General features: G+C 44.2%; 1 protein-coding gene across 1 annotated transcript; it reads right to left on the bottom strand.

The window, feature by feature from the left end:
- Positions 1-3480: 3480 nt before the first annotated feature.
- On the bottom strand, positions 3481-4473 carry LOC127044759 (olfactory receptor 52R1-like). The gene has a single exon (XM_050939843.1). It carries the CDS (start codon positions 4471-4473, stop codon positions 3481-3483), a length of 993 nt encoding a protein of 330 aa, XP_050795800.1.
- Positions 4474-19477: the final 15004 nt, after the last annotated feature.

Genomic DNA, 19477 nt, shown 5'->3' on the forward strand with positions numbered 1-19477 from the left:
TAATTCTTTAACTTTAGAGAGCACAAGAGACAACCTCAACCAGGTGAACACAACCATGTCCTACTTCAGTGACCTTGAGAACGATCATACTAGGTCAGACCAAAGATTTTTCTAGTTCAGTGTCCTGTCTTCTGACAGTGGCCATGCCAGGTGGCACAGAGGGAATGAAAAGAACAGGTAGTGTCTGCCAGCGCCTATTACCAGCTTCTTGCAAACAGAGGTTAGGGACAACACCTCTGCTCATCTTAGCTGCTATCCATTAATGGACCAATCCCCCATGAATATGTCTAGTTCTTTTTGGAACCTTGTTATAGAATTGGCCTTTACAACATCCTGTGGCAAAGAGTTCCACAGACTCACTGTGAGATTCGTGAAGAAGAACTTCCTTTTAATTGTTTTAAACCTGCTGCCCATTACTTTCATTTGGTGGCCCCTAGTTCTTATATTTTGGGAACATGTGTCAAGGTTCCTTCTCAACTCTGAACTCTAGGGTACAGATGTGGGGACCTGCATGAGAACCTCTAAGCTTAATTACCAGATTAGATCTGGTTTTGCTGCCGCCACCCAAATCATTTAAAAGTTACTTGGGAAACTCTGGCTACCTCCCCTCAAAATATCTTCCTACACCAATTCCCTGGTGAACGCTGATCCAAATCCTTGGATCTTAAAACAAGGGGAAATTAACCATTCCCCCTCATTCCCCCCCCCACCAATTCCTGGTGAGCCTAGATCCAACCCCCTTGGATCTTAAAACAAGGAAAAATCAATCAGGTTCTTAAAAAGAAGGCTTTTAATTAAAGAAATAAAGTTAAACATTATCTCTGTAAAATCAGGATGGAAAATACTTTACAGAGTGATCAGATTCAAAGAGCCCAGAGGAACCCCCGCTAGCCTTAGGTTCACAGTTATAGCAAAGAGAGATAAAATCCTCTCAGCAAAAAGGAACATTTACAAGTTCAAAGATAACAAAGATAAAACTAACAAACCTTGCCTGGCTGTTACTTACAAGTTTGAAATATGAGAGACTGGTTCAGAAAGATTTGGAGAGCATGGATTGATGTCCGGTCCCTCTTAATCCCAAGAGTGAACAAACCCAAAACAAAGAGCACACAAACACAAGCCTTTCCCCCACCAAGATTTGAAAGTATCTTGTCCCCTTATTGGTCCTTTGGGTCAGGTGTCAGCCATGTTACCTGAGCTTTTTAACCCTTTACAGGTAAGAGGATTTTCGTGTCTCTGGCCAGGAGGGATTTTATACTATTGTACACAGGAGAGCTTTTACCTTCCCTTTATAGGTATGACAACAAGTAAATAACTTTTATTCACTTTCTCCACACCAGTCATAATTTTATATACATTGATCATATCCCCCCTTAGTCTCCGCTTTTCCAAGCTGAAAAGTCCTAGCCTCTTTGATCTCTGCTCATATGGGACCCAGTCCAAACCCCTAATCATTTTAGTTGCCCTTCTCTGAACATTTTCTAATGCTAGTATATCTTTTTTGAGATGAGTAGGATTGGTCCTAGGACTGACCCTTGGGGAACACCACTAGTTACCCCTCTCCATTCTGAAAATTTACCATTTATTCCTACCCTTTGTTTCCTGTTTTTTAACCAGTTCTCAGTCCATTACAAGATCTTCCCTCTTAGCCCATGTCAACTTCATTTACCTAAGAGGGTTTGGTGAGGGACCTTGTCAAAGGCTTTCTGGAAATCTAAGTACACTATTCCAACTGGATCCTCCTTGTCTATATGTTTGTTGACCCCTTGAAAGAACTCTAATAGATTAGTAAGACACAATTTCCCTTTACAGGAACCATGTTGACTTTTGCCCAACGAGTTATATTCTTCTATGTGTCTGACAATTTTATTCTTTACAATTGCTTCAACTAATCTGCCTGGTTCTGATGTTAGACTTACCGGTCTGTAATTACTGGGATCACTTCTAGAGCCCTATTTAAATATGGGCATTACATTAGCTATCTTCCAGTCATGGGGTACAGAAGCTGATTTAATGGACAGATTACAAACCATAGATAATAGTTCTACAAATTCACATTTGAGTTCTTTCAGAACTCTTGTGTGAATGCCATCTGGTCCCAGTGATTTGTTACTGTTAAGTTTATCAACTAATTCCAAAGCCTATTCTAGTGACACTTCAATTTGTAATGATTCCTCAGATTTGTCACCTACAAAAGCCAGCTCAGGTTTGGGAATCTCCCTAACATCCTCAGCCATCAAGACTGAAGCAAAGAATTCATTTAGTTTCTCCGCAGTGACTTTCATCTTTAAGTTCTCCTATTGTATCTCGATCATCAAGGGGCCTCACTGGCTATTTAGGAGGCTTCCTGTTTCTGATGTACCTAAAAAATTTTATTATCTTTTGAGTTTTTGGCTAGCTTTTCTTCAAACAATTTTTTGGCTTTTTCTTATTCCATTTTTACTCTTAACTTGGCATTGTTTATGCTTCTTTATATTTACTTCACTAAGATTTGATTTCCACTTTTTAAAAGATGCCTGTTTATCTCTCACTGCTTCTTTTACATGGTTGTTAAGCCACAGTGGCTCTTTTTTAGTTCTTTCACTGTTTTTTTTTTAATTTGGCATATGTATTTAAGGTGTCCTTCAAAAGTGTCCATTCGGCTTGCAGGGATTTCACTCTAGTCACTGTATCTTTTAATATTTGTTTCTCAGAGTGAAACAGATTTATTTGAAGATTGGATCCCATTGGGAACTGGGTGTCTGGGTGCTGGAAACAGGTAACTTGTTGAGCTGTTTTCAGTTAAGTCTGCTGCTTTAGGGGCGTGGCCCAGGCCCTGGGTCTGTGTTGCAGCGGGCTAGTATGTCTGGCTCGGTAACACAGGGTTCTGGAATCCCAAATTGTCAGGGAAGACTGGCTCAGGGGTAATTTCAGCACATCTGGTGACAGTCCCAGGGTGATCTCTGTGACCAATCGTGTCACATATACATTAAAATTTTAATTCTAAATGGTGCTCCTTAAGTGACTTTCCACAAAATATCAGGACATGTTTGTGTTGGAGCTGAGTTGGTTTAACACTCATTTACATTTCTTTCCTTGATATAGGAATTAGATACATTTCTTCTGCCACAAAACAAGATGGTTAGAGTGGCAACGCCTAACGAAGTCTGAAATGGCTCCCGTACGCTTGGAGGTGGGGAGAATAGAGGTGAAAAGGACACAGTGAGTGACAAAGGGAGGGGAAGAGAGAAGCGAGCAACTGAAGTGGGGCCTTTGTGGAGAAGAGGCACAGCAGGGAAGGAGCCTTGGTGGAAGAGCCAGGGCAAGGGGGGGTTGCAGAGGTCCAACTTCCATCAATTAAAAAGGGGCAAACCAGTGAATTATATACATGGGCTGATTCTCCAGATTACCATACTGGCATAGCACAATAAGTTCATTAAAGGGTTTAATGTCTCTCTGACTGTCCAGAAATTGATTCAGGAAAGAGGGCCCAGCATCATGTTACCAGCCATCTCTGCACAGAGCCTGAGTACCAGGATAAAAAAAATAGGTCCCTTTACGAGTAAAGTGCTTGAGCAGCCTGTCCCGGATTTGTTTTGTCCTCACCCCATAGATGATGGGGTGAAGCAAGGGGGGCGCCAGAAGGTACACATTGGCAATGAGAACAAGGACATGTAGAGGCACTTTGTGGCCAAACCGGTGTGTGAGGGAGGAGAAGAATTCTGGAAGGTAGAAAGATAATATGCAACAAAGGTGGGAACTGCAGGTCCCAAACGTTTTCAGCCAGGCGTCCTTTGTGGGGAGGCTGAAGATGGCCCTGAGGATCTTGATATAGGACACAGTGATAAAAAGCACATCCAAACCTATCACAGAGAAGAGCACAAAGAGACCATAGTAACCACTGAGGTGGGTGTCACCACAGGCCAGACTCACCACAGCCATGTGCTCACAGAAGGAGTGGGGGATGAGGTTGGTTCTGCAGTATGGCCACCGCCTCACTAGGAAGGGATAGGGCAATGCACTTATGCCACAACGCAGCACCACGGCTAGTCCGATTTTGGCCACAACAGAATTTGTTAGGATGGTGGAATGTCTCAGAGGATCACAGATGGCCATGTAGCGATCCAAAGCCATGGCCACCAAGATCCCAGAGTCCATCATTGTAAAGCAGTGAATAAAGTACATCTGGGTGAGGCAGGCACTGAAATTGATCTCCCTGGAATTGAACCAGAAGATGCTCAGCATTTTGGGCAGAGTGGCCGTGGACAGGATCAGGTCGGTAACAGCCAGCATACAGAGGAAATAGTACATGGGAGCACGGAGGCTTTGCTCCATCTTTATGATGAACAGGATAGTGAAGTTCCCCAAGATGGCTATGGCATATATAGTGCAGAAGGGGATGGAGATCCAGACATGGGCTGCCTCCAGGCCAGGAATGCTCCTCAGGATGAAGGTGGAGGGGTTGGTGATGTCAGTTGTGTTGGAATCTGACATGGAGTAGGGGAGAAGGTGTCCAACTCTGAGGCACAAGGCTGTCACCTGTATGTACCGTGCGTTCCCCTGACTTCTTGTACGTGCCCAGTCTCTAGGGTGATGGTCACAATTCTAATGCCTGGATGGAGAGACAATGTTAATATAAGACAGTACACGCACTACTGGAGCCTATTCTCATGGGTGAAGCAGATTGGTCACTCCTGACACACTGAAAAATAACGTTACAATTATTTAGAGAAATGAACTATGAACAACAACCCCTCTAATGCCAATTCAATACTTTATGATACTCCATGCATCAATAATTCCTACACGACAGGGTGGAGTAACCTTAAGAGCTAGCAGTGGGAAACACAAGTGGGACTTTAAAGACATCACTTAAATAGCCCTGGTTGGTAAAGCTAAGGATCACCCAAAACGAGGTTATTAAGTATATTGAGAAGAAAAGGAACCTTAGAAAAAATTTAGGGTAATTCTTGTGTTTTAAATATAAACTATTAAAAAACGAAGGTAACGATTAAAAAAAAAGTTTGAAAGGATTAGGAAACAATGGAAAAGCTGGTCTTGGTTTAGTTCAAGAAAAAAATTCTAAGACTATAAAGAATGCTAGTCAATGACAAGGTTTATGCAAAACCAGTCTTGTCAAGCAATCCTGAAATCATTCTTTTGTTAGGGTGAACATTTGGTGTATCAAGGGAACTGTGCATAGGCAATAATATTTGATTTTTCTATTTCATTTTAAGTTATGAAGGTAAAAGAGTGATGTTAAATAATGAACACTCTACAGTATCATTGGAGCACACATAAAATGGACCAAAGACTAGCTGAGTGAGGGACCTCAGAAAGCACTTGCAGTGACTGGGGTTTTTTCTAGGGTGCCGAGAAGAGCCAGAAAAATGATCAGAGGCTGGAGAAAAAGCCGGACCATGAGAGACTTGAAGGGTTTCATCTCTTTAACTTATTAAAAAAACCTGACCAAGCGGACATTTTCATGGGGGAAAAACTGTGCATAGCGATGGCCTCTGTAATCTAGAGGAGAAAGGCAAAACAAGGCCCAATGGATGGAAGCTGAACATGGACAAATTCCAGCTGGAAATAATGGCCAATGTTCAGCCCTGAGGGTGCTTAGCCATTGGAACAAACTGAGAAGGGAAGTGGTGGATTCTTCAGCTCTCCATGTTGGCAGATCCAGGCTGAATGCTTTATTGCAAAATCAGCCTGAAGGCTTGTCTACAATTAAAATGCTATAGCAGCGCTGCCTTGGTGCTTCTTACACTACTACACCAAAGACAAGGCTCCTTCCATCAGCATAGTTAATCCACCTCCCCAAGAGGTGAGAGGTAGGTGAACGTAAGAATTTTTCCATCTACCTTTTCATGACAATGATTACAAAGTGGTGAAATACAATCCATATGATCAAAGATAGAAAAAACTGGGTGTGTTTAGTTTGGAAAAGAGAAGATTAAAGGGGGGGGACATGATAGCAGTCTTCAAATACTTCAAAAAGCTGCCATAAACAGCTGGAAGAAAGTTGTTCTCTCTTACCACAATGGGCAAGAGAAGAGGCAATGTGTTAAAACTCCAGCATAGCAGATTTAAATTAAACCTCATGACAAACTTCCTAACTGCAAGAAGAGGAGGACCATGGAACAGGTGGCCAGGGTAGTCATGGAAGTTCCATGAACAGAGGTTTTCCAAGGAAGTGTGGATAGCCATCAATCTTTGATCACTAAGACACAACAAATCCTGCATCTTAGCAGAGGGATAGACTAGATGACTCTTCAAGTCCCTTCTAACCCTGTGGTCCTATGATTCTATGATGTAAAATCCTAGTGTACACCCAGACTTAGTCACACACAGTCTTTGCATCAATACAGGGATAGCTGGGTGAAAATTAATGGGCTTGTGTTACAGAGAAGATATGACTGGATATTCTAGTGGTCCCGTTGACATTAAACCATATGGATCTATCAATAAAGAAAGTAGAAAAGTAGAGTAGGCAAATATCTTTACTGTGTCTCATAACACACAGACAAGGGAACATTCAGTTACATTTCAAGCCTGAACATACAACACTGATAAAAGAACCTTGTTACCATAATGTATATTTGACCTGCGGAACTTCTTGCCACTGACATTATTGGAGTGAAGAGCTGAGCTGAATGGGATACACGAGTGGTTTGGCCATTGTACGCGGTGCTGGTGGCATGACCTTTAGTGAAGACTGTCTGACACCTTCAATAAGAAGACCTCATTTTCAGTTGCTTATAAGTTTGCCAGATTTTAGGCATTTGGGCTGAAATTTCTCTAGTTGCATGTCTGCTTCCCGCAGAATTGTTTTTGACAGTTCCCAGAATAACAGTTCAGCTGATTTCTCAAAGGAAACTAGGAGAAAATATGTCTTGCCCATGCCGATATTTTTTTCTGATTGTTCCAGTGAGGAGCCCCTCTAGCACCTCCTTGCATTCCAGCAGATAAAAGTCAGGTAACAGATCCCCAATTAAAAGCCACAGCTGTGAAATATAAGAGAAGGAGGTGACAGTGCCTGTGCATTAACACACAGCTGGCTCCTGCCGTCATTATTCAGTTCTGACTCCAATGATAGTTTTGCCTCATTGGAACCTGAACTAGGTACGGGCCACAGTCTCAGAAATCTGTCTTGTATTGTACAGCTCCTAACACCTTTCATCCTGAAGTATCCACTGTGCCACTGAAATGCAGACACTTTGGAGCCGCAGACCATCAGCTGGAATGGGCAGGAGAACATAGAGAAGAGTGACATTTTGGCCAGTGATACTGGAGAAAACTCACCACCTATGGCAAGGACCCTGGGATGTTTAATGGCTGCACAGATTGAAAAAGACCACAGACTTACTCTCTATCCCAGCACACCCATGTTGCACTCGGTTTTTCTTGCAGATGACTTCCTCAGCAAGTGATGGGTACTTGTGAATTCTGAAACAGAATTGTCCTTCCTGGGAATCCCCTTCAAGTAGCCGTGTCCCACGTCTCTCTCGCCCCAGCATCTGTAGCAACATCCCACGCTGAAAGTCAACATAGGGGTTTGCACCATTCATAATATAGATCTGTGCATTTCCCAGTGGGGTTTGCTCGGCCTCTAGGGGAGAAGCGGGAATCTGTTTGTAAACAGGCTGGAGACAGGCCTGTCTCTGCTTCTGTGCTAATTATCCAACTTTAGGAGTAAACAGTAACTGAGGGACCTTCTTTGGCTCTGTGCAGAGTCAGAGGAGAATTGGTTGTTTTCTATATTTGGTTATTTTTAAAAATTATAGTTAATTAGGAAGAAACTAGGGATAATGCCTGGAGCACCATAGGGTCTGAAGCCCTGTGAATGCTCAGCAGGGATAGAGAGATAGTAGACAGACAGATCTGGAGAGAGATGACTGTGGGGGACAAAAAGACTTGCTGTAAATACAGAGGGCTTTGGTATCAACAATCAGAGATTCTCATCAGTAACTATCATTACATTGTGCAGCATCTTTCATTGAAGAATCTTGAAAACACCTAGCAAAGGAAAGTCACTTTGAACATATCCCCATTATACCACTGGGAAACGGAGGCACGGGGACACAGGATTTGGCTAAGGTCACAGAGAGACTGAGTGGCAGGATGGCAGGCAAAGCTCAGAATCCTGACTTCCATGCCTGACCCACGGTCTGTCCATCCTGCCAAAAGGGATATGGAGTCCTGCTCTGACAGGGACTGTTCATTTTGTGGGATGCGGTGGAAAGGGTTGATGAGTCTGCACTATCCTCTCATGGTGAATCTGAGGTTTTCAGAACTTGCTGGCATTTGCAAGCTCCCCACTCCCAGGAAGGATGAACTATGGGTGTCCACTTCTGCTCCCACTCAGATACCTGCCGACAAATCACAGTTACTGGGGTTACTTCAAGGGAACAGACTTAGTAAAAGCAACACCAATAAAATGTTCCTGGGGACAATGGCCTTGTCTTCCCCCCAAAGATGCCATGGAAAAAGGGACACCCTACAGACAGGATAGAGACTGGATAAGTGTTTGCAACGGATTTGTTCTTGCCCTTTCTGTTCATTTCCTCCCAGCCTCTCCCCGCTGGAACTGAAATTTAATGTTTCAGGATCAGACTTCCCAGGACTGTCGAAGCTTCAGGGCGCTTGGATTCCCAAAGCTGAACTCTCTGCCTCCTCATCGGGCTAATCTGGGGTATATCTCCTATGCACAGCAGCTGAGCTTTTAAGTACTGGAATGAGACTAAACAAATGTTCCTGCCTGTACTGAACAGGGATGCTGTATCCACCTTTATTCAAGTTACTAACACTCTGTAGCTGAAAACCAGGGTTTGACCTTTATCTGTAGCTATCACAAATTGGTGCTAGGACCTGATTTACTTTCTTTATCGATAGACTTATAGGATTCAAGGTCAGAAGGGACCATTAGATCATTCAGTCTGACATCCTGTATAATATGCACCATTACATTTCACCCATTTACCCTTGTATTAAAGCCTGGTCTACATGAAGATTTTATATCATCATCAAGTATGACCGCCTACCAGGATGCATGATTTTTTGCATCTAAACCATCCAAGACAAATGGCTATCCAGCTTTTTTTGGAAAACCTCCAGTGAAGGTGCTTCCACCACCTCCCAAGGCATCTATTCCATTGTCCTCCTGTTCTTACAGTTAGGAAGTTTTTCCTTAGATTATATCTAAATCTGCTGTGGTGTAGTTTAACCACATTGACTCTTGTTCCACTCAGTGTGGTAAGACAGAAAAAATTTTCTCCATTTTTATGTAGCCTTTCAAATATCGGAAGACCACTGTCACGTTCCTCCTCAATCTCCTCTTTTCCAGATTAAACATATCCAGTTCCTTCAGGCTTTGCTCATATTGCTCATATTCCATCCCTCGGATCATCTGTGTCTCTCAGCTCTAGACCATTTTCAGTTACCTACATCCTTCTCCAGCTGAGGTCTAACCAGCACCGAATAGAGGAACACTATTGCCCCTCATTCCTTCCATGTTCCGCCTTTGTTAATGCAACCCATAATTGCATTTTATTTTTTTCCAATAGCAAAAATATCCACACTCCTGAGAGATGTAGTTATATCAACATAACTCCAGTGTAAACAGCATTAAGTCAATAGATGAATTCTTCCATCAACTTTTCAGAGAGTTATGTTCCCAATGCTGGCAGGAGAACTCCTGCCATTGGTTTAAGTAATAACTACATTGAAGTGCAATGGCAGCACCGCTGGAGCATTTTACATGTAGAGAAATCAGAGTTTATTGCATTTCCCTTGCACATCCAAATGTGGACTCTTGTTGAAGGATGAAATTGGGTTTATTTGAAAAGACCAGTTTTCCATAAACCATATTGTTTCCTGGCATTAATTATATTCCTAAAATTTTTCTGAACTAATTCCAAACCGGCTTTTTCATTATTTCCTAAACTTGTCAAATCTTTCTTTTTTAAACTTTCACTTTATTTTAAAAATTCTTTTCATTTAACACAGAACTGTCCTGTATTTATCTTTTTTGTTACTTTTGGCTCTGCTGCCCATTTGCATACTTCTGGTTCCAAATGACATATGTGATTGATCAGTCAGTTCATAAGTCTGGTGTTCATAACTCCAAGTTTCTACTGTAGATTCTAGTTAACATCCTCCTTGATAGCTAACTTGAAAAGATTACATTAACTCATGTGATATGAGTACCTCACACTGCTTCTTTCCAAATGCAGAACCTTTTCTAGCTCAACCTGTTGTAGGATTTTTTTTATTCTTTAGATTTTTAATAACCTCCTTTTTGTGACCCTTAGCCCCGGCATGGCCAGGTCAGACCCGAAAACCTGCCTTTGCTATGACCATAAGTGGAACAAGTGCCTGAAGCGGGTAGTGGAACCCTTGATGGAGAAATGCCATCAAAGTCAGATGAGCAAATTTGTCCAGTGCTTTTGCCAATGACATCCATAAAGGACAGATTGGGTCCTGCAGGTATGACTGATAACTAATTTAGGAATGGATCCCTGAAAGGCAGGCAGATGGAAGCCCACCTCTGCACTGGCGACTCCCACAGAATAGCTGGTTCACAATGTATCAATTCTGTCCTTCCTTTGATCCAAACCAGTGAAGTCAAGAGGCGTATGCTGACACATGGGCAAAGTAGTGCCTCCATATTAACTGCCAGGATATTGTGGTCACATCACATGGAGAGGACACTCCATCCTTCCTGGCAGAATGAACACAACACGGAAGGTGGCATTTATGGGTTATAAGCTCTCACTTGATTAGCATAGAGAAGGGCACCACAGGTTACCTTCAATGGTGGGAGGAATCACTGCACATCTGTCAGCCATCGCCCACCACAAAATCGAGCAGCCCCCAGATAGTTAGGTGCCAAACCACCACAACTTCATGGGGTGTGAGGGGCTAAACCAAAACCTTGCATCTGGCAAAAATTAAAAAAACAAGAAATTTCCCGCTTAACATCTGGAATGTCAGGACCATGTGTCTGGCATTGACAGAGAATGATGACATGCAATGCACAAGCAGCATACGGAAGGCAGCTTTAATAGATCGTGAACTGTACAAACTTTATGTTGACATTGCAGCACTTAAGAAAATAAGACTTGAATATGCTGTGTCTGTCTAAGAGGCTAATTACACCTTCTTTTGGCAAGGTAAAAGCAGTGAAGAAAATCATCTGCATGGTGCAGACTCATAGATTCATAGACTCTTGGACTGGAAGGGACCTCGAGAGGTCATCGAGTCCAGTCCCCTACCCTCATGGCAGGACCAAATACTGTTTAGACCATCCCGGATAGACATTTATCTAACCTACTCTTAAATATCTCCAGAGATGGAGATTCCACAACTTCCCTAGGCAATCTATTCCAGTGTTTAACTACCCTGACAGTTAGGAACTTTTTCCTAACGTCCAACCTAAATCTCCCTTGCTGCAGTTTAAGCCCATTGCTTCTTGTTCTATCATTAGAGGCTAAGGTGAACAAGTTTTCTCCCTCCTCCTGATGACACCTTTTAGATACCTGAAAACTGCTATCATGTCCCCTCTCAGTCTTCTCTTTTCCAAACTAAATAAACCCAATTCTTTCTCCCTTCCTTCATAGGTCATGTTCTCAAGACCTTTAATCATTCTTGTTGCTCTTCTCTGGACCCTCTCTAATTTCTCCACATTTTTCTTGAAATGCGGTGCCCAGAACTGGACACAATACTCAAGTTGAGGCCTAACCAACGCAGAGTAGAGCGGAAGAATGATTTCTCATGTCTTGTTTACAACACACCTGTTAATGCATCCCAGAATCACGTTTGCTTTTTTTTGCAACAGTATCACACTGTTGACTCATATTTAGCTTGTGGTCCACTATGACCCTAAGATATCTTTATGCCATACTCCTTCCTAGACAGTCTCTTCCAATTCTGTATGTGTGAAACTGATTGTTCCTTCCTAAGTGGAGCACTTTGCATTTGTCTTTATAGATCTTCATCCGGTTTACCTCAGAACATTTCTCCAATTTTTCCAGATCATTTTGAATTTTGACCCTGTCCTCCAAAGTAGTTGCAATCCCTCCCAGTTTGGTATCCTCTGCAACCTTAATAAGCGTACTTTCTATGCCAACATCTAAGTCGTTGATGAAGATATTGAACAGAGCCGGTTCCAAAACTACCCATGCGGAACCCCACTTGTTATACCTTTCCAGCAGGATTGGGAGCCATTAATAACTACTCTCTGAGTACAGTTATCCAGCCACTTATGCACCCACCTTATAGTAGCCCCATCTAAATTGTATTTTCCTAGTTTATCGATAAGGATATCATGAGAGACCATATGAAATGCCTTACTAAAGTCTAGGTATACACATCCACCGCTTCTCCCTTATCCAGAAGACTCGTTATCCTATCAAAGAAAGCTATCAGATTGGTTTAACTCAATTTGTTCTTTATAAATCCATGCTGACTATTCCCTATCACCTTACCACCTTCCAAGTGTTTGCAGATGATTTCTTTAATTACTTGCTCCATTATCTTCCCTGGCACAGAAGTTAAACTAACTGGTCTGTAGTTTCCTGGGTTGTTTTTATTTCCCTTTTTATAGATGGGCACTATATTGTCCTTTTCCAGTCTTCTGGAATCTCTCCCGTCTCCCATGACTTTCCAAAGATAAGTATCAGAGGGGTAGCCGTGTTAGTCTGGATCTGTAAAAGCAGCAAAGAATCCTGTGGCACCTTATAGACTAACATATATTTTGGAGCGTGAGCTTTCCTGGGTGAATACCCACTTCCTCAGATGCATGTAGTGGAAATTTCCAGGGGCAGGTATATTTATGCTAGCAAGCAAGCTAGAGATAACGAGGTCAGTTCAATTAGGGAGGATGAGGCCCTGTTCTAGCGGTTGAGGTGTGAAAACCAACAGAGGAGAAACTGGTTCTGTAGTTGGCAAGCCATTCACAGTCTTTGTTCAATCCTGAGCTGATGGTGTCAAATTTGCAGATGAACTGAAGCTCAGCAGTTTCTCTTTGAAGTATGGTCCTGAAGTTTTTTTGCTGCAGGATGGCCACCTTAAGGTCTGCTATAGTGTGGCCAGGGAGGTTGATGTGTTCTCCTACAGGTTTTTGTATATTGCCATTCCTAATGTCTGATTTGTGTCCATTTATCCTTTTCCGTAGAGACTGTCCAGTTTGGCCGATGTACATAGCAGAAGGGCATTGCTGGCATATGATGGCGTATATTACATTGGTGGATGTGCAGGTGAATGAACCGGTGATGGTGTGGCTGATCTGGTTAGGTCCTGTGATGGTGTCGCTGGTGTAGATATGTGGGCAGAGTTGGCATCGAGGTTTGTTTCATGGATTGGTTCCTGAGCTAGAGTTATTATGGTGCGGTGTGCAGTTACTGGTGAAAATATGTTTCAGATTGACAGGTTGTGGGCAAGGACTGGCCTGCCACCCAAGGCCTGTGAAAGTGTGGGATCATTGTCCAGGATGGGTTGTAGATCCTTGATGATGCGTTGGAGGGGTTTTAGCTGGGGACTGTATGTGATGGCCAGTGGAGTCCTGTTCGTTTCTTTCTTGGGTTTGTCTTGCAGTAGGAGGCTTCTGGGTAGACGTCTGGCTCTGTTGATCTGTTTCCTTATTTCCTCTTGCGAGTATTGTAGTTTTGAGAATGCTTGGTGGAGATTTTGTAGGTGTTGGTCTCTGTCAGAGAGGTTAGAGCAGATGCGGTTGTACCTCAGTGCTTGACTGTAGACAATGGATCATGTGATGTGTCCGGGATGGAAGCTGGAGGCATGAAGGTAGGCATAGCGGTTGGTAGGTTTTCGATATAGGGTGGTGTTAATGTGACCATCACTTATTTGCACCATGGTGTCAAGAAAGTGGACCTCCCGTGTAGATTGGTCCAGGCTGAGGTTGATGGTGGGGTGGAAGCTGTTGAAATCGTTGTGGAATTTTTCCAGAGTCTACTTCCCATGAATCCAGATGATGAAGATGTCATCAATGTAGCGTAGGTAGAGAAGGGGCGTGAGTGGACGAGAGCTGAGGAAGCGTTGTTCCAGGTCAGACATAAAAATATTGGCATATTGTGGGACCATGCTAGTGCCCATAGCAGTGCCACTGATCTGGAGATATATATTGTCATCAAATTTGAAATAGTTGTGTGTAAGGATAAAGGCACAGAGCTCAGCAGCCAGTTGTGCTGTGGCATCATCAGGGATAGTGTTCCTGAAAGCTTGTATTCCATCTGTGTGTGGGATGTTTGTGTAGAGAGCCTCTACATCCATGGTGGCTAGGATGGTGTTTTCTGGGAGGTGACCAATGCATTATAGTTTCCTCAGGAAATCAGTGGTGTCACGGAGATAGCTGGGAGTGCTGGTGGCATAGGGTCTAAGCAGAGAGTCCATATATCCAAACAGTCCTTCAGTGAGAGTGCCAATGCCCGAGATGATGGGGAGTCCAGGATTTCCAGGTTTGTGGATCTTGGGTAGTAGATAGAATAACGCTGGTCGGGGTTCCAAAGATAATATCTAGAGGCTCAGATACCGCCTCTATTAACTCCTTGAGTATTCTAGGATTCATTTCATCAGGCCCTGGTGACTTGCAGGAATCTAACTTTTCTAAGTGATTTTTAACTTGCTCTTTTTTATTTTATCTTCTAAACTTACCTCCTTCCCATAAGCATTCACTATATTAGACACTCCTTCAGACTTCTCAGTGAAGACCGAAACAAAGAAGTCATTAAGCATCTCCGCCATTTCCAAGTTTCCTGTTACTGTTTCTCCCTCCTCACTGAGCATTGGGCCTACTCTGTCCTTGGTCTTCCTCTTGTTTCTAATGTATTGATAAAAAGTCTTCTTGCTTCCCTTTATTCCCGTAGCTAGTTTGAGCTCATTTTGTGCTTTTGCCTTTCTAATCTTGCCCCTGCGTTCCTGTGTTGTTTGCCTGTATTCGTCCTTTGTAATCTGCCCTGGTTTCCATTTTTTATATGACTCCTTTTTATTTTGTTGGTCATGCAAGATCTCGTGGTTAAGCCAAAGTGGTCTTTTGCCACCTGATTAGGTGGCCTGTAGTAGACTCCTAGCATGACATCACCCTTGTTTTTTACCCCTTTTATCCTAACCCAGAGAATCCCAACACTTCTGTCTCTTATGTCCATCTCCACCTCAGTCCAAGTGTGTATATTTTTAATATATAAGGCAACACCTCCTCCCTTTTTCCCCTGTCTATCCTTCCTGAGCAAACTATACCCATCCACACCAACATTCCAATCATGTGTATTATCCCACCATGTCATAGTTGTATTTACTTATTAGCACTTCCAGTTCTTCCAGATTATTACCCATACTTCTCGCATTTGTATATAGGCATCTAAGATACTGGTTTGATCTTGCCTCCCAGTTTTGCCCTGACCCTCCTTTCTCTCTGCCATTATATCCCACGCTCCCTCTTGTTTCCGACCCATCTCTCAGGTCTTCATGTTCCCCACTTACCTGTGGGCTTTGCTCACCTATCCCCGTCGAGCCTAGTTTAAAGCCTTCCTTACTAGGTTAGCCAGTCTGTGCGCAAATAGGGTCTTTCCCCTCCTCAAAAGGTGAACGCCATCTCTGCCGAGCAGTCCTTCCTCAAATAGCATCCCATGGTCGTGGAAACCAAAGCCCTCCTGGCGACACCCTCTTAGCAGCCAGACATTCACCTCCATGATTCATCTGTCTCTTCCCGGGCCCCCACCTTTGACAGGAAGAATTGAAGAGAATACCACCTGCTCTCCAAACTCCTTCACCCGTACTCCCAGAGCTCTGTAGTCACTCTTGATTCACTCAGCGTCACACCTCACAGTATCATTTGTGCCCACATGGATGAGTAGCATGGGGTAGTAGTCAGAAGTCCGGATAATCCTCGACAATGCCTCTGTAACATTTTGGATACAGGCACCCGGCAGGCAGCAGGCAGGCAGCAGGCAGGCAGCATACCTCCCGAGATGAAATGTCAGGGCGACAGATGGGCTCAGCAGAGAGTCTCCGACCACCACTACACTACATTTCCTATTTTCAGTGGTGGCAATAAGCCTCTCAGCCTTAGGGGTATGAGGCTTCTCCTCCTTTACTGTAGGGGGTGATTCCTTCTCTTCTGTATCAAGAAGAGCATAACAGTTACCTATTACCACGGCGGGAGGGTTCGCAGCAGGGATGGAGCACTGCCTGCTGCCAGAAGTAACCAGCTGCCAGTGTCCACCCTGAGCCATCTCCTCCTCCTCCACTGGTGTGTCAGTAGTCCTGTGAACTGTGACAGCTACCTCAGCTGTCTCCACATGGATACTGTCCAGGAATTGCTAGTGGATAGGGATGCTCCTCAACCTAGCCACCTCCTCCTGTAGCTCTCCCACCTGCTGCCTGAGAGATACCACCAGTAGGCACCTTTCACATTGGATGCCGCCCCCCAGCCTGGATATCAGTAAGTAGAAATTGCAAGTTACAGTCTTTGCAAAACTACACCAGCATCTGGGTAGAAGCATCCTTGCTCTGGTGTTCTGTCTGGCTACACGTGCAGGCGGAGGAGACAGAAGCAGTGCTGCCACAGGTGTTGCGGGTCTTCCTAACCATCGTAAACCTCCCTCTGTCAAACTCCCTCTCAAACTCCCCTGTCTGCAGCTCCCTGTCCGCTCTGCTCTGCTTTAAAGAGAAAGGTTTTGGATGTAGTTTGGTTTACAGGTTTTGAAGGGACTAGCAGGTCACGGATAGGACCAACAAGGGACCCCCTCTCCCTTCCCACTCCCTTGCGAAACTCCCTGCTAGCAGCCCCTGTTCGCAAAACTCCCTGGTCGCTTGTGCGTGGCTTTATAAAGCCCTGGCCTGAGTGAATGCCCCGCCCACTGGTTAAGACTCAGCCAATTACCAGAGGCTTCTAGCTTTCAAACTTTCCTTTGTAGCTCAGCCTCCAACTTCCAGTTACAGCACACGGTCCTTCAAACAACCAAAACAAACAAACAGACTGACAAACACAAGCTCAGCACACAGCAAGTAACCCCCAAACATACACAAACACACACACTGCAGACAGTCACTTACCCCTGTGGCAAACTGAGGACACTTAGCTACCAAGAGAGGCGTAGTAATTAGTCCCAGAAGGCTTAACCATGGAGGAATAAGGTTCAGCTGGAACAGGGGTTACCAGGGAGGTAATTAGTTTCAGCTGGCCCCAATGGCTGGAGACCTTTTTAAACCCTCCCTGGCAGGGAAGCATGGGGAGGAGAGAAGTAGAGTACCTGCCAGTGAGTAGAGGCAGCTGAACTCTAAAAACTTTTCTTGCGAGGCAGGTTGCACTCTCCCCAGTAGGAGAGGACAACAGAACAAGGGCCTGACTGAGAAGGGATCAGCCAGACCCTGCGCGACTGTAAAGGGCTTTTTGCTTTGTCCAAGCCTGTGTCTCCAAGGCTGAGAAGGACTGAGCTAGGAGAGGAGAGACAGGTACTTTGCCACACCCCACAGATGCTGTATTTGCTCCTCCTTCACCTGGAGAACTCCCTTGCGAAACTCCCTGTTAGCAGCCCCTGTTCACAAAGCCGTAGTTCACAAAGCTGTAGGTTTCACTGTGAGAAACAAGTGTGTAAAGCTCATAGAAACACCCACTGAGAAATAGAGCATATCATCTCAATTCAGAAGACAATCGGCTCTGTGAACATCATTAGTGCTTATGAACCAACACTCAAATCTAGCCTCAAGGAGAAGGATAAACTTTATGACTGTTTGCATCAAGTTGTTGAAAGAAACCATCCCTGCCCCCTTTTCAGTTGCCCACCATTCACTTCACCCCTCCCCCCTTTCAAGTGCAGCCAAAGGAGCCATTTTTCTCAGAAACATGAAAAAGTTAAACATTACTCGTTGTCCTGTCATCTGCTACCCCAGAGAACAGTTTAGATCCATCCTATTTGGAACCCTCTTTCAGGTAGTTGAAAGCATCTATCAACCCCCCCCCACCATTCTTCTCTTCTGCAGACTAAACAATCCCAGTTCCCTCAGCCTGTCCTCATAAGTCATGTGTTCCAGCTCCTTAAGCATTTTTGTCGTCCTCCGCTGGACTCTTTCTAATTTTTCCACATCCTTCTTTCACTATGGGGCCCAAAACTGGACACAGTACTCCAAATGAGGCCTCACCAATGTCAAATAGAGGAGAATGATCATGTCCCTCGATCTGCTGGCAATGCCCCTATGTATACAGCCCAAAATGCCATTAACCTTTTTGGCGACAAGGGCACACTGTTGACTCATATCCAGCTTCTCATCTACTGTAACCCCCAGGTCCTTTTCTGCAGAACTGCTGCCTGGCCACTCGGTCCCTGGTCTGTAACAGTGAATGGGATTCTTCCATCCTAAGTGCAGGACTTTGCACTTGTCCTCGTTGAACCTCATCAGATTTCTTTTGGCCCAATCCTCTAATTTGTCTAGGTCCCTCTGGATCCTATTCCTACCCTCCAGCGTATCTACCACTCCTCTCAGTTTAGTGTCCTCTGCAAACTTGCTGAGGGTGCAGTCCACACCATCCTCCAGGACTGACCCTTGGGGCACTCCTCTTGATACTAGCTACCAACTAGACTACCCTTGAGCCTGATGATCTAGCCAGCTTTCTATCCAACTTATAGTCCATTCATTCAGCCCATAACACATCCACTGCTTTCCCCTCATCCAAAGAGCCAGTTATCTCCTCACAGAAGGCAATTAGGTTAGTCAGGCATGACTTGCCCTTGGTGAATCTATGCTGACTCTTCCTGATCACTTTCCTCTCCTGTAAGTACATCAGAATTGATTCCTTGAGGATCTGCTCCATGATTTTTCCAGGGACTGAGGTGAGGCTGACTGGCCTGTAGTTCCCTGGATTCTCCTTCTTCCCTTTTTTAAAGATGGGCACTACATTAGCCTTTTTTTCAGTCATCCGGGACCTCCCCCGATCACCAGGAGTTTTCAAAGATAATGGCCAATGGCTCTGCAATCACATCTGCCAACTCCTTTACCATCCTCAGATGCAGCGCATCCGGCCCCATGGACTTGTGCTCATCCAGTTTTTCTAAATAGTCCTGAATCACTTCTTTCTCCACAGATGGCTGGTCACCTCCTCCCCACGCTGTGTTGCCCAGTGCAGCAGTCTGGGAGCTGACCTTGTTTGTGAAGACAGACGCAAAAAAATCGTTGAGTACATTAGCTTTTTCCACATCCTCTGTCACTAGGTTGCCTCCCTCATTTAGTAAGAGGCCCACACTTTCCCTGACCTTCTTCTTATTGCTAACATAGCTGAAGAAACCCTTCTTGTTTCTTTTAACATCTATTGCTAGCTTCAACTCCAAGTGTGATTTGGCCTCCTGATTTCACTCCTGCAGCCTGAGCAATATGTTTATACTCCTCCCTGGTCATTTGTCCAGTCTTCCATTTCTTGTAAGCTTCTTTTTTGTGTTTAAGATCAGCAAGGATTTCACTGTTAAGCCAAGCTGTTCGCCTGCCATAT

Source organism: Gopherus flavomarginatus, chromosome 1 (genome assembly GCF_025201925.1).
Source record: "Gopherus flavomarginatus isolate rGopFla2 chromosome 1, rGopFla2.mat.asm, whole genome shotgun sequence".
Classification (NCBI taxonomy): Eukaryota; Metazoa; Chordata; order Testudines; family Testudinidae; genus Gopherus; species Gopherus flavomarginatus.